The sequence below is a fragment of the Acipenser ruthenus genome, chromosome 2 (assembly GCF_902713425.1).
Source record: "Acipenser ruthenus chromosome 2, fAciRut3.2 maternal haplotype, whole genome shotgun sequence".
Classification (NCBI taxonomy): domain Eukaryota; kingdom Metazoa; phylum Chordata; class Actinopteri; order Acipenseriformes; family Acipenseridae; genus Acipenser; species Acipenser ruthenus.
Genome location: NC_081190.1, coordinates 73,446,427 through 73,470,287, shown reverse-complemented (window position 1 = coordinate 73,470,287; position 23,861 = coordinate 73,446,427). Strand labels below are relative to the sequence as shown.

General features: G+C 37.1%; 1 protein-coding gene and 1 pseudogene across 1 annotated transcript; both read left to right on the top strand.

Annotated features, from left to right (window-relative positions):
• The first annotated feature begins 1,189 nt into the window (after nt 1-1,189).
• rrh (retinal pigment epithelium-derived rhodopsin homolog) lies at nt 1,190-10,108 on the top strand. Its single transcript, XM_034013729.3, has 7 exons — nt 1,190-1,458; nt 1,794-1,984; nt 3,110-3,209; nt 5,133-5,286; nt 5,939-6,107; nt 6,911-7,089; nt 7,889-10,108. The coding sequence occupies exons 1-7, from the start codon at nt 1,314-1,316 to the stop codon at nt 7,992-7,994; spliced, it is 1,044 nt and encodes a 347-aa protein (XP_033869620.3). The 5' UTR covers nt 1,190-1,313; the 3' UTR covers nt 7,995-10,108.
• A 4,206-nt stretch (nt 10,109-14,314) lies between these two features.
• On the top strand, nt 14,315-23,366 carry LOC117408572 (leucine-rich repeat, immunoglobulin-like domain and transmembrane domain-containing protein 3; annotated as a pseudogene).
• The last annotated feature ends 495 nt before the right edge of the window (nt 23,367-23,861 follow it).

Genomic DNA, 23,861 nt, shown 5'->3' with positions numbered 1-23,861 from the left:
AGGCCAGGTTTAAGGCTTTTGTTAATTTCTGTACGTTGCATAATCATCAATAAAATATTAATTATTGACATGTGAGTTTATTTTATAAACCATTAAAAAAATGGTCAGTGTTGTGGAAAATGCAGGCAAAATCTAACGTCACCCTTCACTTTAACCTGTGACTTAAGATGGCCGACATATTGGGGTCATGTGAATTTTTCCATTCTGGGTGACATAAATCTTGATGAGTTATTGTCTTAATGCTTGGTAAATCGCTGCATCATTAGATTAACCCTTTCACTGCTGCGTTGCTTTAACATCTAGCCATATCAATGATACAGACCACGTGCTTTGACATAAGGTGTTTATAGTTGTACAGCACAGTTGCATTCTATGGTTCTCTCAATAAAGTTCTGTTACAGGTGGTGTCCAGTGAGCATTAACCATTTCAGTGTTTTTTTTTTTTTTTTTAACATTCTATTTAAATATCAGTGTTATAATCTTTTTTCATGTTTCCATTTTACTTCATGTTCACTAACTGTTCAATCTGATACAGCATTTCCATTAGAGCATGCTACTGGGGATGCTTTGCTTTTGTAATTAAAAGTGTAACTTCAAAAAACTTTTTTTTTTTGTGCTGGATAGTTTCAGACTAATAAAGTACATGCAGAATTTTACAAAGACATTAACTAATCCCTAATCCATGACTGCATTTGAAGAAAGCAGCTCTTGTTTAATGGCTAATTGCATTAACATGGGAGAACCGTAGCAATAAATAAATGAGATGTACTGCGGATATTCATTTTCACAGTCTTCCATCTTTTCCATAACTATTAAACACTTAAATACAAAACTGTTCTGAATTCAGGTTTTTTTTAGTATTTCTAAAGCCTTATATGAATGTTCCTTAACTGGGGTAATGTATGTTACTAACATACGTGTTCAAGTGCCCCTAAGTGACTGTTTTTTTTTTTTTTCTTTTAAGCTTCTATCACTGCTGAAAGAAAAGGGGCTACTGTTTTTCCAAAGCTCCGAATGGTTTTTGTTTTGTAATTAGGCATGAAAAGATGGCATGTGACATCTAATCCCTTCTTATGTTCCTCAACCAACAACAGCCTCACTTTGCTGAGATTCAAAAACTTAAATCCCCTTTTTTTCTACTTAGTTCTGTTTTTTTTTTTCATTGTAACTGTAGATCCCAACAGTTTGATCTGATTTCTGAATGCCTGTACCGCTCTGCACTGGTGGTGACATTAAGTTGTGTGGGCTGTATAAAATAAAATATATAAAAAACAAACAATCAAAAACAAAACAAAACAAAAAAACAATTTGCAATGGAGAACATTTCTCGGATTCTTGTAACCAAGTTAGCAGAAGATGAGTCGTCCAACTCTTCAGGTAGAGGTGATGAATACCAGGGACATTCTGTTTTCTCACAGACGGAGCACAACATAGTTGCAACTTACTTGATAACAGCAGGTAAATTCATTTTGGACTTTTTTAATAGCTTTATAATTGACTAGTAGGTCTGAATTTTAAAAGGGCAAATACAATGATCTACCAGCCATAGTGCAACTCCACACATGCATAAACCTCTGTATAGTTGCATTAACTTTGCATGTGTCATTCTTGGGCGTTGCAATATACTTCCATGGCTGACTGGATTCTGAAGATAAAAAAGTAAATGTATTGTTGCTGCCCTTTGTGTAAAATTATACTTTGAATTGATGGACTCTAAGTAAAATTGAAGTCCATCTAGGCTGATATGTTCATTATGTTTTTTTTTATTGTGGTTACATTCACTTTGTTTTCAGGAGTTGTAAGTCTGCTTAGCAACATCGTGGTGCTAGCCATGTTTGTCAAGTTCAAGGAGCTACGAACACCAACAAATGTCATCATTATCAACCTTGCTTTCACTGATATCGGCATCAGTGGGATTGGCTATCCCATGTCTGCAGCCTCAGACCTGCATGGCAGCTGGAAGTTTGGGTACACTGGTTGTCAGGTCAGTATAGAGAACCTAAACAGACTTTCAAAGTACACTTGACATTCATTGTACAGGTAAAAAAGGGGCTGCCTATAGTCTGGACGTCGCCGGTTCGAGTCCAAGCTATTCCTTTGCCGGCCGAGGATGGGAGCTTCCAGGGGACGGTGCACAATTGGCCGAGCACCGCCCGGGGGGAGGGAGGGCTGGGTATGTCGGCCAGGGTGTCCTCGGCTCACCGTGCACCAGCGACCCCTGTGGTCTGGCCGGGCGCCTGCGGGCTTGCCTGTAAGCTGCCCAGAGCTGCATTGTCCTCCGACGCTGTAGCTCTGGGTGGCTGCACGGTGAGTCTGCAGTGTGTAAAAAAGTGGACGGCTAACGGCACACGCTTTGGAGGACAGCGTGTGTTCGTCTTCGCCCCTCCCGAGTCAGCCCAGGGGTGGTAGCGGTGAGCTGAGCTAAACAAAATAATTGGACACTACTAAATTGGAGAGAAAATAACAAAAAAAACTACTAAATTTAGCGACTACTAAATTAAAATAATTTTAAAAAAGACAACCTATTTTAAGGGAACACCAAACTTGAGTAGCAGAACGGAAAGCCAGGAATCATATTTTAATATAACCTAAAATGTGAATGGGCGATACAGCTGGCCTATAACCTTAAGGGAAACTACCATTTAAATACAGTTTTAACTGCAATGTACATTATGTGTTATTACTAAAAAAAAAAAAAAACATCTCTAGTAATGTATTATATTAGCCTAAATAAGTGTTAAAGACCATTCAATATTAGGTTTTTTTTAAAATGAGAAATTATCATGGCTATGTCATTCTACCTCTTGGAAAATGCTAATACAATCAATTCAGTAGTATATTAAAATAAGCTGCATATACACAGTTATTGATCTATTAATCTCTTTGCCACCTCTCTAACACTATGCAACGTGTCTACAAACTATTACATAAGGACTGACCTAGGCCCCTCATCCCTGGTCCCTTCCCAGTTGGGAGCAATGTTGAGAGGTGTGGCTACACACTCATGAGAATATCAGTTTGTTTTTATATTTTTATTCTCATATTTTACTGTTGACTGAACAATTTAAGGTTATATTTTTTCAACAACGGTATGTTTGTCTTCCACCAGATATATGCTGCTTTAAATATCTTCTTTGGGATGGCAAGTATTGGACTGTTGACCGTGGTTGCAATTGACCGCTACTTTACTATATGCAGACCTGATATAGGTACATTTATATATATTTATATTTTTACCTTTTTGTTTTTACAAAAAACAGTCTGTACATATGAATTTAAGTATCTTTTTAGATCTTTTTTTAATTGTATTTATTAGTGAGGGACAAATATTCAGGCATGGTGATGCAAAACATTTGGCCATAGCTGTAATCCCCTGTGGCAATGTGCCCCGCCCCTGTGTGCATGTGTGTGTTATATGTTGTATGTTGTGTGTGGTGTGTTAAATGTTGGTGTATTGTAGTTGGCTGCATGGGATATAAATGGGTGTGTGCAGCACGAGTTATTTAAAATGTAGATTTGTATTTAGGCACGAGGATGGCACAAATCACTTCACGTGCTGGTTAAAATGTAATGTGTGGTCACGGGAGTACACTTAATTAATTCACGTGCTGGGATTCAAGTAAATAATTAATTAGTAATTGAATCCCAGCACAACAGTATAAATAGATGCACGTTTCATTCACTCGGGGTTGGGTGTTCGTGAGTGGAGAACGAGTGTAGAGAGGAGAACTGAAGAGAAATAAAGTAAACAACAATTGCTACAGCGTGCTGGAAGTGCCAGCACAGTACTTGTTTAAACGTTCGTCCACTTGTTTTGTGTGTTAGTACGTTTTGTTTGTCTATTTATTTTGGCTTAAGTGCCGTGTCCTGTTTTTGTGTTCGCTTATTTTGTTTATTAAATGCTGAGCACAACCAAGTGCTCAGCTTCACCAACCTCACTGTGTCTGTCTGTTTCTTCCGGGTCTGACTTGTCACCACTCAGCCAGCCTTGTGACATCCCCCCATAATTATCAAAAAATATTATTCTTGAATCACCTTCATGTATGTTTTTTTTTTTTTGCCAGATGAGCCCAGATGGAGCAGGAAATTCAACTTAAATAAAACGTATCATATGTATGTTATTTAAGTTGAATAAACTGCATGTCCAGGCTGGTCCAGAGGGTATTTGATACTGGACTGCCATCTGTCTGCTTTATTATTATTATTATTATTATTATTATTATTATTATTATTATTATTATTATTATTATTATTACTTAAATTACAGCTTCATTATCTTACATTACTCCAGTTATTTCCTGTTTCATATCTGCTGGCTGGGTCTATTAGATTTTGTTGATAAGCGGAACTGTTCTTTCAGCACCAAGAAACAGAGCTTGGGAAAGTGATAACTAGTATTGTTTTGCTCTGGATTTTTAAAAAATAGGAAAACTGCTAAAATGATAATTATTTATTATATGGAGGCTATACGTAAGAAGTAATTGTGTGGTGCAGGATTTAAGTCAACCAGACCCCTTTCTTCTTTCTGTTTTGAAAATGCCGCCTTTCTCTGTTAGCAGAGTACCTCCATGATGAGAAAAAAAACCCCAAAAAACTTGATTTCCATCTGTGCTACTACGCACGCAATTTAAGGTGCACCTTATGGCTACCACTGTTTAGTAAACACCCCCTCATTAGTGCTATCTTTCCACATTATTTCGAATACATTACAATGTATTAGGCATATTCATCAGATGCTAATCAACCCAACACCTTATTTTTAAGACGCGTGTGTTAGCGTGCGCCTTATGCTTTAAGGTGCATCTTATCTAAGTTGATGAATAAGGATTTCAATAGTGCACACCTTATCCTAGGATAAGGCACGCTTTAATGCATAAGAGCCTTTAGTGAATGAGGCCCTTAATGTGTTATTTCTAGTTCCACTGGGGAAAGTGTGTTGCATGGGGACAGATTAAAGGTTAGAGAAAAGACATGTTAGAGACCCCATTTAAAGCCCATTGGGGTGGCTTAAAGAAGAATGTGTTACGAAAAAATACATTAGTCACGATAACGGTGATATTTCATACCCATACCAAATTTCCCTTCAATAGTAATGTCATGGCAGTCTTAACTCCCCACCTTTTTTCTGACAGGAAGGAATATGACCAATCGTACATACGCTCTGCTGATCGGGGCTGCCTGGGTTAACGCCCTGTTTTGGTCCACAATGCCTGTCATCGGTTGGGCTAGTTATGCAGCAGATCCGACTGGTGCAACTTGCACAGTAAACTGGAGGAAAAACGATTTGTGAGTGAGCTTTGCCTTTCTTGTGTGGCTTTGACGATCCCAATTTAGTGAAGGTAAAAGACAAAGTGTACCTCTATTAACCTTGTCAAGCTGTTATCAAGCTGATGTAGTAAAAAGAAGAGAACTCTACTGAATCTTCATTGGGGTAGTAATCTTATAGCTCACACTCCATTCTAGGTTAGTGTACAGTGCATTTCTTATATTTACTAAGGTGTCTGTAGACATGTTAAAATCCTTTTTTTAGGGGCGTGTTCTGTCCTCTAGTACAGTGGTTCCCAACCTGGGTCCTGGGGACCCCATGTGTCTTCTAGTTTTCATTCCAACTGAGCTCTCAGTTACTTAACTAGACCCTTAATTGAACTAATAATGTGCTTAATTAGACCTTTTTAATTGTTTTCAGATTTCAAGGACCAGAGTTGGGAACCACTGCTCTGGTACATAGATGTATTTCACACTACGCTGATGACAAATGTCTACTGCTTAGCACTGGACAGTTTCCAACTTTGCCTCCTAACTAGGGAGGCAACCAAATAGATTAAGAGTTACCACTAAGTCAATCCAAAGCCAACTATTTAAAAATTCATAGAACATGGCACCTCCTGTGCCCTCTCATTCCTGCTGTAAACTGTGATTTACTTCTGTTCCCTTGCAGGTCCTTTGTTTCATACACAATGTCTGTGATTTCTGTGAATTTTATAGTGCCATTATCAGTCATGTTCTACTGCTACTACAATGTGTCTCAAACCATGAAAAGATATGCCAACAGCAACTGCCTGGAAAACATCAACATGGACTGGTCTGATCAGCTAGATGTGACAAAGGTAACCCTTACAGAAAAGTTTGTAAACTATCATTGGGATATAATAACTTTGTATTGCCAGACTGCTATTTACATTGGCAACACAAAGGATTTGCTCTGGCAAATTGGCAAGCAATGGTAATGAAATATACTTTACTGTGCTTACCATGCTTTCACTGTGCTTCACAATTACCATGTTTTACTTTGCCACACAGTGCTATGTTTTCATCATAAAATTCATTGAACGTTAAAGGTTGTGTAAAAAGAGCAATTGCTACAGTCAAACACTTTGGCTATTTAAGAAAATACAATCCCTATTCTTTAAAATAAGTTTTAGCCTGTGTGTTTTAGCCTTAGCACACTTTTTCAAATTATGTTAGATGTGTAAGTCTCGTTTTGATACATTTTTAAAATCAATTTAACCAAATTTCTAGTGTCCAATTCAAAGTCTCCTCACCACTGCAACCCATTTAGGAATTTCCACTGTCAAGTAATTGCCTCTTCTCACCTGCCAAACCGTAGCAATGGAAGTTAGCAAGCAACACAACCCTAGAGGCAAGGGCCCAGCCAGGGAATTCTCTGCCTAGACTTGTCACTAAAGCAGGCTAATGTTCCCTACCAGCCTATGGGAGCACAAATGCCAATGCAGCGCTCTCCTTGGGCCACCAGCCAAGATTCAGTAAGACCAGGATTTGAATCAACTGTCCTCAACATAATGTTTTTACAGGCTAAGTCACTGGGGACTCGTGAAATTCTCGTTTATTTGTTTTTGCACAATATCTGTATGGGCTCTACAATATATAACCTGTTTAATTTTTTTTTCAGATGTCCATTGTGATGATAGTAATGTTTCTTGTGGCTTGGTTGCCATATTCAGTAGTCTGTCTCTGGGCATCATTTGGAAACCCACTGCAGATTCCAGCCCCGATGGCCATAATTGCTCCTCTGTTTGCCAAGTCTTCCACCTTTTATAACCCTTGCATATATGTGATTGCCAATAAGAAGTAAGTTCTTTACACCTTTGGAATATCTTAATACCATTTCCTTTATCATTTTTTTTTTTTAAATAGTAAAATCAGATGTTGAAACTTGTTAATAGTTTGGGTGGTACAGCCTTTAACTAAGAGGCTATATGGTATTTCTGATAATTTGCTGTCCAAAATATTATAACTCTCTTTAAAATATTGCAAAATTACTGTTTTAAAAGTGCTAAGTGGGCTTGTGCGCTCATCTTTCACCTTTGGAGGCCAGGGTTCAATTCTGGTCACAAGTTTAATGTCATGAAAATGAAAGGACATTTTCACTCTCAGGATCAAACCTTTGTGCTTCATTTACTAGCTGGGTAAAGCTTACCTGTATTTCTATATATTTTCATCTTGCCTGACGGTAGTTGTATCCTTGTGTTTTTTAATGAATGTCGAAGTATTTAGACACACAGAAGTGACTGAACTTATTTATTAGTTCAGGTTTATGAATTGGCACAGCCAAGTTTGCCCCTAGAGTATCTTTTTTAACATTATAAGGCTGGCCTTATGACACAAGTACACATCTTACCTTATCAAAACCAGAATTATATAACAAGCTACATAAACACTCAGCAGCAGGTAAGATACTGAATTTGTTATTACTGTAATTTCTGAAAAAAATGTTTTGCGGAGGGGCAAACTTTGAGAACTGAAATATACAGGTTTTTCCTTTGACTAGAAGACGTTTCACTTGGGCAGCTCGTAATAAAAAATTAAAAAAAAGATTATTTCTCAACCAAAGCCAACGCAGTTGTTTAACATTTTCTTTTGATTTCAGATTTCGAAGAGCAATCCTTGCAATGGTTTTCTGTCAAACTCGTCAGGAGATCACAATCAATAATCTGATGCCAATGAGTATCTCTGAACTACCATTAACACAATAAGAATAAACACAAAAAAAAATAATCCAAAGGTATAAATGTTAATTGGATGTTATGCAATCAGAGAACAAAATTGAAGAATAATCACTGATGAATAGTTAAATATCCCTCCAGTGCAATTTCAACACCTTCACAGAAAATCATCCTGGTCCTGATTGCCCTTGCTGGCAGAGTATGCTTTTTGATTAAAAAAAAAAAAAAAAAAAAAAAAAAAAAGATGACATTTTTATATCACTTGAAATACATACATGCCTTCCTGTAAAATAATATAGCCACAAGAGATTTTGTCACACTCGATGATATTTTACTTTGGTGGAGAAAAACGAGCATCCTATGTTTGCAAGTTTTCTTTCCAGCGCACGACAGATTAGAAGGTAATGACACGTCAACCAGCTTGAGTTATTTATCTCAGTGTATATGTTTGAAACTTTTCATGGGCCTATCAAGTTCCTTTCTGATGAAATGTATAAATCGAGAACAGTGTTTATCATGGGCGATAATTTGAATGACAAATGGTACAGACAGACAGCACCACTTTTAGCAGCACCAGCCCCATCACTGTTCAATGGTGGAAGGAAATATTTTTTTAATTGTTACTTTATTCCCCAATATGCAAATACATGCACATTCTATTCATATACATACAATAGTAATATGTCTAAAATGTGTTTGGTATACTATACAAATAGCATCATGCCATCTTTTATACAACCTTATATAGTACACCATATCATGCAAAAAAGCTTCTGTATAATAAATTAAATACAGCTAGATTTGAAAATGATATGTGCCATGCAATGCAACTCAGTTTCATTGTTAAAAATGGATTAGAAAACATATTTCTTGCAATTTATTTGTAGTTGCTAAAACATAACCCCTTGAATTAACTTGGCCTACAACTAGGTTACATTGTCATTATATTAGTAAAAAGTGTACTGTAATTGAAGATTCAGTATTTCAAGTGCATGACTCATACCCATAAATCATTTACTGTAATAATTGAATTCTACTCAATAATATATTTTATAGAATTATAGTAAAAAATGCTATGTTATGTTGTACAGTGTTATGAAGTGCAAATGCTGCATACTGCAGTACGCTGATGATGCCCAGATCTTCCTCTCCTTTCCTTCCTTTGAATCCCACATCTCCTGCATCTCAGAGTGCCTCTCGACTATCTCAACTTGGACGCATGCTCACCAACTCAAACTCAACCTCTCCCTCCTCTGACCTCTCCATCTAAGTATCCTTTCTCTATCACCCTCTCCATCTCCTGCAGAAAAGTGTTACTCGACCCCTCCCTCTCTGTATTTTCTTAGCAACATCTACCAGATCCGTCCTTTTCTCACTACTCATTCCACCCAACTGGTCCAAGCTCTTGTACTCTGCAGACTGGACTATTGTAACTCTCTTCTTGCTCGTCTCCCTGCTTCGGCTATCCACCCCTTCCAGCTCATCTTATATTCTCCCAGCCTCAATACTCTCATACTACCCCTCTGCTTCACACGCTCCACTGGCTACCTATCTCTGCTCACAATCAATTCAAGACCCTTGTTCTTGCCTACCACACACTGCACACTTCTACCTCCAATCCCTTGTGTCTCCCTACACCCCCTCTTGCTCTCTCCACTCTTCCCCTAAGAGCCAACTGGTCATGCCTTCCCTCCACTCTCCATCTTCCCGTGCTCGCTCCTTCTCTTCCCTAGGCCCTCTGTGGTGGAACCAGCTATCGGAGAAATTCAGGACTTCTCCATCTCTCACCGCCTCCTCAAGACCCACCTGTTTAGACTGCACTTGTAGATCTCTTGATCTGCCCCTCCTATACTATACACTGGACTTGCCTGACCTATGCACCACATTACTGGATCCTCAGCTAATGCACTATCCTTGCACTATTGCAATGTCATTGTAGATAAAACTTATTGTAATCCTAATTTGTTGCATCCTATTTCATACTGTATTTTGTAGTATTATTTGCACCTACTGTAAACGATACTGTTTTTAAATATTAATCTTGCATTGTAACCTTGTACTGCCCAGAAACACCTGTAAGGCGTCTGCCAAATAAACTAATAATAATAAATAATAACAATATAAAGCATTACCTTTTTCATTTTAGGTAGTGTGTAGTGGTGTTTTTAGGAAATGTTTATCATCAGGTTTTGCATATTTTACACTTTTGTTTAGCCTTTGATATTGTGATCCTCTCGGGATGCTATAGTTACAGTGGCTTGGTATGGGGTCACTTAGCTGTGTCTACAGCAGCCCAGGCCAGCTGGCTGCTTCTATCTACCAGGGTTATTTTAAACACACAGGCAATCTGCCATTGTGGATTAATGTACTATGGAGCAGTGGCTTAACTTTGGTTTCAAAAGGGAGGGGGGGGGGGGGCAGTTTCTGTAGCTGGGGCGTGCATGAAGATTATTCTATCTGAAATAATACAATATGTTTTGCATCCCTTGTATGTCTAATTAAAAGCTCCAAAGACATTCCTGCGGCAATCATTCAAAAAATACATTGTTGGCACAACCGTATCATGAGCGATGAGTGTGGGAAATAGCTATATTATTCAGTCACTTCTTAGTCATGGAATTACGAAGACATGGCTTTAGCCTTCTAAGAGCACTGAAGCTCAGATCAGAGGCTGGATCCAGGATCAGATCCCTTTAGTACAACCGGCCCGAGGCAGCAGTGAGCACTAGAGCGAGTGTGGCATAATGCAGATTTAATGAGAATTGCACTTGAAATATATTTCTAGAAACGTTGAGGTTTCCCCACAATTGAAATACTTAAGATACATGCAGCTGTGCTATTAAAATGATTCTGTATTGGTATAAGAAAATGGTGTTTTTAAAAAGTATTTTCAACTTCCATCCACTTACAAGAAAGAAAATAATTATACTATTACGATTTTTGTAAATGCGAAAAGCATAGTTTATCTTAATAAAAACATCAGACTACATTTTGCTTGCTCTCTGCTTTTCTTGTGGTACATGCATTGCTCTTTCCCAATAAAATAACCTGTGCTGTTAAACTAGGGCAAAATTGGCCAACATTACATGTTGGTTGCTCTTTATTTATAGAGCTGGTGTAGTCGGATTACTGCGCGGCACAGCGGTGAATTAGCCTGAGCAGTTGCTGCCGCTGCCCGCTGCAGCTGCCCATGGTCCTATGGTGGGTTGGCTCAGCTGGCTTCGCCACCCCCCCCCCCCACCCCCCTTTACACAGGTAAAACTGAACTAATGTGCGGATAGCGACGGTCGGTGTAATGCTGCCGAGTGCAGCACCTTTATTTTGTAGTTTTATTACTGCGTTTTATTTTCCCTTTTTCTTTCGCCTTTTGTTTTCATTATTATTTTGAGCACTTGCGTGTGTGTTATGACCTGTCAACCTTTTTACCATTACTGATATTAGGTTGTAATCTGCAGCAGTACCACATTGCCACCTTGTGGCGAAAATAAATCAGTGCGCCAAGCACGCTTCAAATAAAACCTTCTGTCTCCCCTGTGTGTTTTAAGTGAATTGCCTACCACCTTTCCCCAGTGACCAAGAGTGAGTTTTTGGAATATTGATTAAATAGAGATGTGAGAGTCTGTGCGATGCATTTAAACAAGCAAAATAATTTAGAATCGGTAATATATTGTGATTAATTTGGTATAATTGTGTAAAGTTATTTGGTAATGTATTAAGTTTTTATTGATGTCTTTATTTGCACAAAGATCATTTTGCTGTTTTAAGTTTACTGTTTCCATTTAAAATTAAAAGTTAAACTGTAAGGAGACGGACACCTCAGTATGATACCATTAGTAAATAACACAAGCTATGGTGAATTACAAACTTAAACCATTTTCATGTGTTTTGGATGCAGCAACGTAGTACATCCTCCTCTGTCTTTGTCCACCCATTTGCCAGTTTTCCATGTTAGTGAAGTTAGCAAGCGGTTCGCAGTTTGCTATTCCAACTCACTTTAATCCAGCTTGCTATTCATTTTTACAGCTTGCTATTCTATTATTATTTATTTTATTTATTTTTTGCATTTTTTCAAATAAACCATGAATGTGGTGTTTTACTGCGGTTTTTTTCTTTCAATTTTCGAACTGTAAGTGAAAACAAACAATATTTCCAATTTCTGAAAATGGTAAAAATAAAATAAATAAATACCCACACAATGTGGAAATGAGGAGCGGCTCACCCCTCAGCCTATCTCATCTGTGAATGATGAGCGGCTCACCTCTCAGCCTATCTCATCTGTGAAATGATGAGCGGCTCACCCCTCAGCCTACCTCATCTGTGAAATGATGAGCGGCTCACCCCTCAGCCTATCTCATCTGTGAAATGATGAGCGGCTCACCCCTCAGCCTACCTCATCTGATAACTTGACTGTCACTGGCAGCTTGTACCACTGTTGCCACACCAGACAGCCAATGGAAAGGCTCCCTGTCTGCTTGCAGGAATCACGAGCTTTCCTATTGGCTGAATGCACAGGATTTGAGGGCACTAGTAAACTACTCGCTATTTGCAGTGCCCAATCAGAAAAACTAGAGACTATAAAAACATATATTATCCTTGATCTAGGAGCCTTTTCGGGTTTGTCCCTGCCCACATCACCACTGGAACGTAGTTCCGCCCGGGGTATTTACACTGCCAACTTCCTGACCAGCTTGCTATTAGTTTTTCCAGCTTGCTATTCATTGCTGTGGCACCGGCTATAGTGACGCTGCAGGGTACAGAAAACCGAATAGCTTTATCACTTTTTTGACCTACTTCCCGACCAGCTAGAACCACCAAACATTATATGTGAGATGTACTCTGTGTGACCTACATTTCAGCACCATTCATATTGCTGTGCCACCTATAGGGGCGCTGCAGCGAATATCTAACTGATTTCTTTTCTATTATAATGTGAAACTAATGACTCTTACTCTTAAAGTTGTTACATTAAAATCCACTATCAAATCGTTATATACACGCACCTCGAAGCTATTTTTGGATTTGGAGTTAACCAGGATTCTGTTATCCCTATAATATCAGCAATTCACATTGACTATGGCTTCTAATTCTAGAAATCTGTTTCTAATGCTTATTGCATTTAAATATAGGCATTTCAGTTTATGAACAATCTGTTTGCCCTTTGTTTGATGTGTAGTTTGTAGTGTAGCTCCCTCTGGCTCTATCCTTCCTGTCCCACCTATGTAATATACTGATTCCATGAATGTAACATAAGATTGGGCAAGTCTTTAGTCATTACAATCTTTCATGTAATTGAAGCTCATTCTTTAAGTTCTTATTATTTATTTATTTATGTATTTGCTTAGCTGGCCAAATAGATATTGCATTAACATAATTATTCATTACATTTATTTGCACAAGTTTTTTTCTGTTGTATGCAGACAGGTTTTAAAGTACTTGCCTTCCTGAAGACTTTGGACTTGTGAATAAAAGTTAACTTGAAAATATAACTGGTTTTATGTATACATTTTGCAGTAACATTTGCATAACATTCAGTTGACCTCAGTGGTTTGAAAATTATTATTATTATTATTATTATTATTATTATTATTATTATTATTATTATTATTATTTGGCCGACGCCTTTATCCAAGGCAACTTACAAGTGTTACAGGGCAATACAAGAATAATATTTAAATGCAAAGACATAATAGGAGGCTGTGTGGTCCAGTGGTTAAAGAAACAGGCTTGTAACCAGCAGGATATTGGTTCAAATCCCAGCTCAGCTGTGTGACCATGTCACTTACCTTCTTGTGCTCAATGTAATCACTATAGTATTTGGGTTGCCATGAATATTGCATTCAGCAACATTATTAGCCAAGAATAGGTATGATGAGACCCACCATTTTTGAATGCACCAAATGGATAGCCGTATTCAGTTCAGCTTTGAAAGTAATAGTTCAATCATATTTTGATAAAGTAAGAATTGGTGAAAGTGTACAAACTAAAAGTGCTTTCCACGGCAACTTTTCTCTTGTTATAGTAGACTTAGTTTTTGAAAATGTATTTATGTTTATGATAGATGCTGAAATATGTACTATCAATACAATGTTGGGTAACCTGAAACAAATGCAACAAAATTACTTGATACAGTACATTCCCATTTAATTTCAAGATGTGAAACATGATGGTTCCTTTAATAACACACGTGTACTAGCTAGGCCTACTTACAGTGTAGCATAGGGTTAATTCTGAAGGTTATACATGACCTGGAGAGCTCTGTTAATCTCCCCTAATATCTAATCTTCCATTATCATCCTGATGTTGGAATACCACAAAGCAGACACCACATGGACTCCTGAGGAATAGTATTTCTTTTCTTCAGTCCTGTTTTGCAGTGTTTGCCATGTATCTTCTTATTTATATTCATATACTGCTGTGCTGTTTTACAATTGTGCTCCCATTTTGCCCTTCTCAGTGTACATGCATATACCATGGTAGGAGTGATGGGACAGGCACCAGGTATGCTGTTTTGTTAATTTCATCAGCATTTTTTTTTTTTTTATATAAAGAATTAAATAATGTTTGAATGTAGGTGCTTTTATTTCATGTGAATTATGCTTTTTAATAGTTATGCAGAAATTGTATGATAGATCAGCAAAATGCTAACTTCTGTTATTCATAATTATAACCTAAACATTTGGTCTTGTTTGGCTTGGGCAACCTTTATTCTTGTGCTATACAAATTATGAATAATCTTATCATTGTTTGCAGGGGAATACTGCATAAGAATTAAAGGCATTTACATTTACATGTGTTTTTTTGTTTTTTTTTGTGGCAGATGTGCTGTGCTGTGCAATGACCCCGATATGTCTGACATCCCAGTCAGTGTTCCTGTGGACACAGTTAAACTCCGTGTGGAAAAAACAGTGGTAAGAAGGATTCCCACAGAAGCATTTTACTACCTCATGGACCTCAAATATTTGTGGGTGACTTACAATTCTATATCTACAATTGATATCAGCAGTTTTTACAACCTGAAAGTGCTTCACGAGCTACGCCTTGATGGAAACTTACTTTCCTCCTTTCCGTGGCAGTCGCTGCAAGAAATGCCTAATCTGCGATCCTTGGATTTGCACAATAACAGACTTTCAACAATCCCAGTGGATGCGGGCCGATACCTTCAAAACATAAAGTATTTAGACATTTCCAGCAATAAATTAACCACACTGCCGTCAGATTTAATGGACATCTGGCCACCATATTCAGCAACTGCGGATTCATTTCCTGAGAGAGTAATATTAGGTAGGTAAAATAACATTTTTAAAGGCTTTGTGTCCCATTTTGAAAATGTAATATTACCTCATAGCAGGAGCATGTATATTTAAAGTACCTATATTACTGTCAAGCTATTTCAATGTGAGAACATGACTGTGGAATACTGGTTAACCACTGTCACTTTTTAACAATGAGCACAACTTTTATAGGCCCCCTAAATGCCTTTTTAGGATGCCAGAGAGTATAAAGACCGTATGTATTTCTCTTGATCAGGAAGCCAATTAGCAGTTTCACGGCTTTCATTTTTTGCAGGTTTAATGAATAAGCACATTTTCATAACATATTTCTCCTTTTTTATTTATTTTATTTATTTATTTTTTTCATGGTTTTTTATGATGTTGTCAAATGCTCTCAGTGCGTTTTTTGGAATTACTTACCGTAAAACTTCAATTAAACGGCTTCAGCGTTTATTTACAATATTAGCCAGCAGACCTGTGCGTATTGGAGACCGGCGTTTATATTAGATCACATGCTTCACGCGGTCATTGAATAGCCGCTAACACACAACCTTGTAGCAACATCGTAATTCAATTTAAACATTCCAGCAACTTTGTTAAAAGGTTGGGTGTCAGTGGGAACTAAGTAACAGTTTTGTTTTATAACAAAATTACATTGTACTGTACACCCTCAGGTATAAAGCGAAAGTATTATTACAGTCTTTTTATATGCACTGGTTAACACGGATACGGTATGCAAAACGTTGGAAAATGAACAAGCAGAAGTATGAATTTGTATTTTAAAACGGAATTAGATCTACCATTGTTAATAATAATAATAATAATAATAATAATAATAATAATAATAATAATAATACTACTACTAATAATAATAATAATAATAATAATAATAATAATAATAATAATAATAATAATAATAATAATAATAACAGTTAAATCCACTAAAAGACAGCCTGAAGATATCAGAAAACAGACGTGTAGGCTACCGTTACAGCACAATATAATAATAACAACATAAGAACATAAGAAAGTTTACAAACGAGAGGAGGCCATTCAGCCCATCTTGCTCGTTTGGTTGTTAGTAGCTTATTGATCCCAGAATCTCATCAAGCAGCTTCTTGAAGGATCTCAGGGTGTCAGCTTCAACAACATTACTGGGGAGTTGGTTCCAGACCCTCACAACAACAACAACAACAACAAAATGCTTTTAAAAATGAACAATAAAAACAATAAGTATTATTATCAATACGAATGTACTGTTTAATCTCAAACTTGTACATTGTTAATACAACAAAAAAACGTTACAATACTCCAAGAGGTTTGTATCTGGCCTACTTTCAGCACGCTTAAAATTATCAAAACTTATAATAACGTAATAACTGCATTAAACAAATATGCATTACATGTAGGCCTATCTTAAATTACGTTTTCTATTACTATTATTTATTAATCCTGAGATTCACTTTCATCGCTGTCACTTGCTAGCAGTTCATTACGCTAGCTCCTCCTCATCTTCCTCAGTTTATGGCAATCAGAGACCCGGCGTTTATTTACAGTATTTGCTACTAGATCCGACGCGTATTTGAGACCCGGCAATTATTTGAAGTTTTACAGTAAATACTGTTTTATTTTATCGATGTATGTATTTATTTATTTACAATTTCTTGACAACTCCATAACATAGGCTAGATCAGCCAAGAGTTACGCTAGAAAAGTAACATAAAGACACTCTGGCTGGTCTACTCATGTCAAAGCACATCAAAAGAAAGGCGACAGTACGTTAAGGTCGTGGAATTGGAAGTTACTTACTCTTGTTTCTATTCACTTTCTTTAATGTTCTGTTTCAGTCATTACACCCTGGTGACTTCTTAAAACTCAAACATGCAGGTACATCTGGCACACACTGTCCCTCAGCAACACTGCCCCTAGTGGCTGTCAGAAATACCTAATTTTTCGTGATGTATTGCTGCAATTCACTAGAAGAAGTGTTACAGGGGTGCAGATTAATGGTTAACTCTAATGTACCAGATCTACTAGACTAGAGGGTTAAGTTATTTTGGATTTACACTGGCTATTCGAAAGTTTAAATGTAGTGGATTTAAGCATTGTTGTTGTGTGTGTGACATGGACATCTCTCCTTAATCCTTTCATAGGCCCTCAAGAGCTACCACATCAAACTACTGCAATTAACTGGATTCACACTGCACTTCAGAAATTTTAGGTGGCGCTTAATTTTGTGTAGCGTAAACAACTATTTCATTTCTTTATGAAGTTCAGTTAGATGTTAAACAGTCAACATATATGCAATAGAAAACTGTACTCTATGAACAGGTCAAAATATCAGTATTATTTCAAAACTTGATAACCAATGTTTTAGATAGCTGTCATTTTATGTCTTAAAATGTTTTGGTGCAGGAAACTACCAGTATAAGTCTTAATGAACCTACTCAACATACTGTACACATGGAATATGAGCACATGAGTCAGTATAATGGTGGACCCATACAAGCATCCCTACCTGTTGAAAGTTTATTTAAACGTAGCTGAACTTCAATGAATCGGTAATTGCATATCATTTATGTCACGCAAAATAAAACTTTACCTAATACTGCTATTCCTAATAAGAAATAAGTTTATAAAATTGATTTTACAACCTTTGTTACCATTTGCTTTAGATAAATTCATTGTTGTTATGGAATACCCACTAGTAATTCTCATTAACAATCCACTTATTGTAACATTTTTCTCATGTAAGGCTGCCAGGGATATCAAATTAAAATCCATCTAAGCACAATTCACAACTGCTGTTTGCCTCCTAGGTTTGCAAGACAACCCATGGTTTTGTGACTGTAGAATATCAAAGCTGATAGAGCTCTCCAAGACATTTGAGATGGCTGTTGTGCTTCTGGATCCCCTTCTGATGTGCAGTGGACCTGAGAACCTGGCGGGAGTTCTCTTCCAGAGAGCTGAACTGGAACAGTGCCTAAAACCTTCAGTGATGACCTCACCGACAAAGATGACCTCACCGCTGGGGAGTAATGTTCTGCTTCGCTGTGATGCTAAAGGGTATCCAACACCCATTCTGATCTGGACCAAATCCGATGGCTCTCCAGTGAACAACACAGATAATATTTAGAGGTCTACAGACTTTATTTGTTTCTTTATTTGTCACAAATACACTCATTATTTTGGTCTCCTCTCCTTTTTGGTTGTTTTCATCTATGATCCTGTAGATACATAATCCATAATTAAGCACTAAGTTCAGTTACACTAAGAATAGCCACACCATAATTAAATAACTAGTATTAAGTTTGTCAGCAGATTAAAACTTAGAAACACTAAAATAAACTTAAATATAATCGAATAAATATAAATATAATCGAAAGGCTCTGAATCAAAATATCATTGAATTTAGTACATTTCTTTCATCTGTGGACAAATCTAATACCTGTATTAGTTATTTAATTATAGCGCAGCTATTAGCTGTTTTTAAAAAATAGTACAATCATGCTATGCAAAAAAACTGCTAAATTGCCAAAAACATGAATTTATATTCAACGGGTCAATTGCAACAAACTGAAAGCAGCGTACTAACTGGGGATGATCCCATGGTTAGTATGCAGCTCCGTACTAAACTAGTACGCTAGGACAGGTCACATGGTTTTTATGGGGACACAGAACTAGGCTCTGTTTTTTTCCAGTCAACATTGCAGCTAGTTCTAGTCAAGACCATTAGGTATAATCCAATAGGATAATAGAAAAGGTAATTTTTATCTGAACACAATTCTCAATCACTCATTTGTTACGCATTTAATACTGTATTGTTAATATTTGCACATATCATGCACATATCTATTGTGTCGCTCCATGTAACTACAAGTGCAGAGACTTCCTTTAAACCTGTTTTAAACTACAAAGCCACCCCTACCTTAGTGTTACTTGTGTCTATGATTAAACATTTCAGCTGGGGGGCTGAAAGGACTGTAAAATAAATATACAGTAACAGTAATAGGGTTAATTAAAACAGAATCTTTTTTTGATCACTCATATTATTTCAATATTAATTCTCTCGTTTCCCTTTTTATAGTAGTGCAAGAGTCTCCAGGAGAAGGAATCCAGTGGTCTATTATAAGCTTGAATGGGATTTTATATAAGGATGCTGGTGAATGTAAAGCTAAAAACCTTGCTGGAATGTCCGAAGCTTCCATCACTCTGACTGTGGTTGGAGTCATCACTACGACAGCGTCTCCTCTGAGGTTCCCAAAGCGACTGAGCCCAGAACAGAGTGTCACCACTCCGGTGAAAATAGAACCTATTACTGAAGGGTTAACGACCCTATCTCCTACAACTCTAGCTACCACCACACTAAGCAGTGTTCTGAAGAAAAAGCCTGTGCAAACTAGCCAAATGAAGCCTGTTGCTGGTGGGAAAAGGCCCACAAAGGCACAACCAGCTGTCAACAACCAAAAGCCACAACAGGAAGATGGAAACACAGCAACCTCAGCCGTAGTCCAAAAGATCACCATCAAAAACCTGCAAGTTGTGGATCAAACTGAGCAGAGTGCAGTTGTGACTTGGATGGCGCCTAATGCCCCTAGAGGTGTTGCTTTGAGTGTGATGTACTCAGCGTACGGTGTAAGAGACAAGCAAATGATTAACACAGACACAGGGAAAAGAAAAATCTCTATTGATGGATTAATTCCAAGCACTAAATACACAGCATGCGTGCGCCCAAAAGGAAGTCAACCTAAGAAGGACTAGTGTATTGTTTTCTCCACATTATTATTATTATTATTATTATTATTTATTTCTTAGCAGACGCCCTTATCCAGGGCGACTTACAATCGTAAGCAAAAACATTTCAAGCGTTACAATACAAGTAATACAATAACAAGTAATACATTAGACGCTGTGACAGAAGATCCCCAGGCACACATTCTGATTGTTGCCGGTGGCATCGCCTGTGCCATTGCCTGTGCCATTGCCCTGCCTCTGGTCATTTTACTGCTTTATAAAGTTTTGAAACTGTACTGTAAAAAGAGTGCTTCTGGGGGTGATGATCTTTCCAAAGAGACTTATGTGAAATTTGAGACATTGTCACTGAAGCAGAAAACCATAGACTCTAATGGGGACCTGTGGGCTCGCAGAAACACTTCCGAATCAGAGAGAATGCTCCTTTGTTCCAGGTCCAGCATTGACTCCCAGATGACCTTTAAAAGTGACAGTTCCCGATCAGAATACTTGTGCTAGTTTCTGTTGTATGTGCAACAAAGGAAGAACAATGGAAGAAGTGGGGTGAATTTAATCATTGCTATAATGCATATCAGACTGCCATGCCAGACTGCCATGCACACTGTGGACAAAGCCTACAGTCTGGAAATTTGTTGTCATGAACTAATGCATTTATTTTCCAAAATCTGTGAATCTATGCATTTTTCTTACCCAAGGTGATTAGAATATGATTTTAATATTGGATTTGTCTGTGATGCAGCCTTAATTAATTTCAGTCAAACTTGAAGTGAACATTGTGACAGTACAGTACACAAGAGTATTGTAAATGCCTTCACAAAGGACAGTATTATGTCCAACTAGTGGTTCACCCAGATATTTTATAGAAGATTCATTTGTAATCAAGCTAACACTCCATTGATTACAGTGATAACTTGTGGTTTTTGGCCTAGAGATGTTAAGCAACATAAAAAGGTCTCTTAACCACATATTGCCTTTATTGAGTACCACAACATTTTCAATGTGACTTTTGTAACCAGTGGTTTATAAACCATTTATCCAAACATGAACCAAACCTCTGTTTATCTGGAGGGCTGTGCCCTGACATTTTGTTTAAGTAACAGTTCTTCACACTTGCATACATCAATCTATGGGGGAGACATGGGCCTGCATTTTCCACTATGGGAACTTGCAGGCAAATTGTCCACTCCCTAGCAAATGTATGAAGTAGACAATCAGTGGAAAGTGTTCAAAATAAGATGTGTTTTAATTATTTTCAACATTAAATGTTATGTTTCTCTTTAATAATTTTAGTTTGTAATGCTGTTGTGTTCTCTGTATTTTGTTTTTAAATTTGAATAACCTATTGGTTCATTGTTTTGTTTTTTTTTGTCATAATGAAATCTGATCTTCAGATAGGTCGTCAATCTGCATTACAGATGTTAGAAGACTGTGTTGAAAAGGTTGTATAGCAGTACATAATTTATTGAACTTATTGCCAATGTTGTGAACCAATTCCCTGATATTCCTAATTACAGTAGACTATGTGTGTCAATTAATAGGTAGACGTGTGGGTTTATACCAAACTAGAATTGTAATACTGTAGAAATGGAACCGAATATCCTGTTTGTGATATTAAGTTGTTTCATATTTTTTCTGGAGATTATATCTACATTATTGTTCTGATTTTGTATGATTGTTATCTGTTTATTTAACAGATTAAGAAAATCTGACATTCAGTTTTACAAAAGATCCAGTTTTCATCAGATCCACTTTGTTAAAATGTTCCTGTTGTGTTTTTTTTGTTTTTGTTTTTTTTTAAATCCAATTTGAAATGCCTAATTCTAATGTCACCTCACTGCTGCAACCTATCAGGAGGACTGAAGCTCAATGGCAACATGAAAGCACCTTTAAGTGTACAGTAAATTGTTTAATGTTTTTGTTTTAATGGAACACAGAGATTGACTAGTTTTGCTACATTACTGTTACAGCCTGTGAGAGGGTAGAGGCAACAAGACAGACTCAGAAATCAGGAAACTGCAGTACAGGTGCTAAAGTGCACGTTAATAAACAAAAAGGCACAAGGGCAAAATAAAGGTTTAAACAAACATACAAAAACTGTTCAGGTTGGGCAGAGCTTTCACTGAAATTTTAAAGACAACTTTTTTTTGTTTTTTTTAAAGACAGGTTCACTCACCAAACTCCGGTCTCTCTGTAAATGGAGCCCCGGGCTCTCCTTTTATGGGATGTGGCTGGAGCCTAATTAATCAATAATTTGCGATTATCTACTTAAGGCAGCCACATTCAAACATATTTTTTTAGCAGGGAGGAATTAACCCCATCCCTGCCAACCACCACCAAACACCAATAAATATACATGGGCAAAGTTCTCGCTCTGCCACACAGCCCTTATCAAATTTTACCACAGTATTTTTTGCATGGTATTTTTGCAGTTTTCCCATGGTTATGCTATACATTTACCATAGTTTACATTGCTTTGCCATGTTTATTAATATGCTTTACCATACCTTGCTATTCTTTGCAATGCTTACCTATGCTTTACCATGCTTATGCTTTATTACACTTTGCTATGCTTTTACTTTGGGAAACTTTTATAAGGGAGTCAGGATTCCGAGACACATGTGGACACTTGACTTGCGGTCAGACAGTTGCAAACCATTGCCATTCCCAGCTGTAAGTAAGCACCTAATACATTTAATTCCACTTCCTAAGAATGACATTCACATCTTGTCTGTAAATCTTTCTTCCTTCACTTGTGTCTACTTTGACACATGAGATTAACATAGCTGGAATTGTATTATTTTAAATTGCATGTACAGATAAGTAACTTTTAAATAGCACCCAGAACTTCACAAAGGTCACCCTATGAACTTGATGATTGTCATTAATTAAAGATCAGCCTAAATTTTCAAGGTGCAATTACATATAGAATAAAGTACCCTGAAGGTTCATTCTTATCATTGGAGTATTATGAAAGTAACGCTTCAGGAAAGGCACGGTTTGTTTCACATATGGTAACAGCCTTATTATTAATATCTTTATCCACAGTATGTGACTGTGTGAACAAAATGAAGCTGTTTCACACAGTTACTCTTGGCAGAGAGCACCACAAGTCATAATTAATGTTTCATGCCTCTTTCTCAATCAAAAACGCACCCAGCAGCCCTGTCAATATTTGGAAATAGAGACTGATTCCCAGGGATGAACCAGCCTCCAGCTGGTATGTCTCCTGCCAATGTTAACAGCTGTTTAGATCTCAATACAACATTTGTACAATCTGTTTTACGCAAATCTATGGATAGAAAAATAAAGAACCTTTTATTTCCTGAAAATACATTCATGGAATTGTTTGGTAAGGTGCTGCAATAAATATATTACCACAAATGTACTATCTATTTCTGCACTGTTTACTACAAATAAAGAGAACTGTATTTGAAACATAAGTTATTAGTACAGCAGCTGTGATAGAGTATGAATACATCTTTCAGGTCAGTAGATAATATTCACTGACTTTGTGTAATAGTTTACAAATTTATATTCATTTGTGTCATTCTCTCACTTGTTTCCTTAGTTTTTGTTGTTAGGTTTTAGATATATTTGCACCTTCAATATCAAGCAGTTTACAGCCAAATTATTTCCATAGTTGAAATGCACTAGCACACCAGTAAATGCATAGGACTACTGCAATGCATTTACTCACATGCAAACATAGAAAAACACTAAACAAACTGGGGATCATATAAAAACAAATGCAACTCCAATCTTACAAATCAGTGCATTCATTTTATACGGATTACTTAGCTGGCCCATTGCATGTGGAAACCTGCACAGCTCACATTTGTAAACTCAAGCCCCAGCTTCAGTGACTGGCAAAGAA

Bases quoted from the DNA above. Each gene is read 5' to 3' on its own strand.
- rrh (XM_034013729.3), top strand. From the start codon at position 1,314: ATGGAGAACATTTCTCGGATTCTTGTAACCAAGTTAGCAGAAGATGAG. The intron at 3,210-5,132 runs GTACATTTATAT...TTTTTCTGACAG, and splicing joins TATATGCAGACCTGATATAG to GAAGGAATATGACCAATCGT. The intron at 7,090-7,888 runs GTAAGTTCTTTA...TTTTGATTTCAG, and splicing joins TATGTGATTGCCAATAAGAA to ATTTCGAAGAGCAATCCTTG.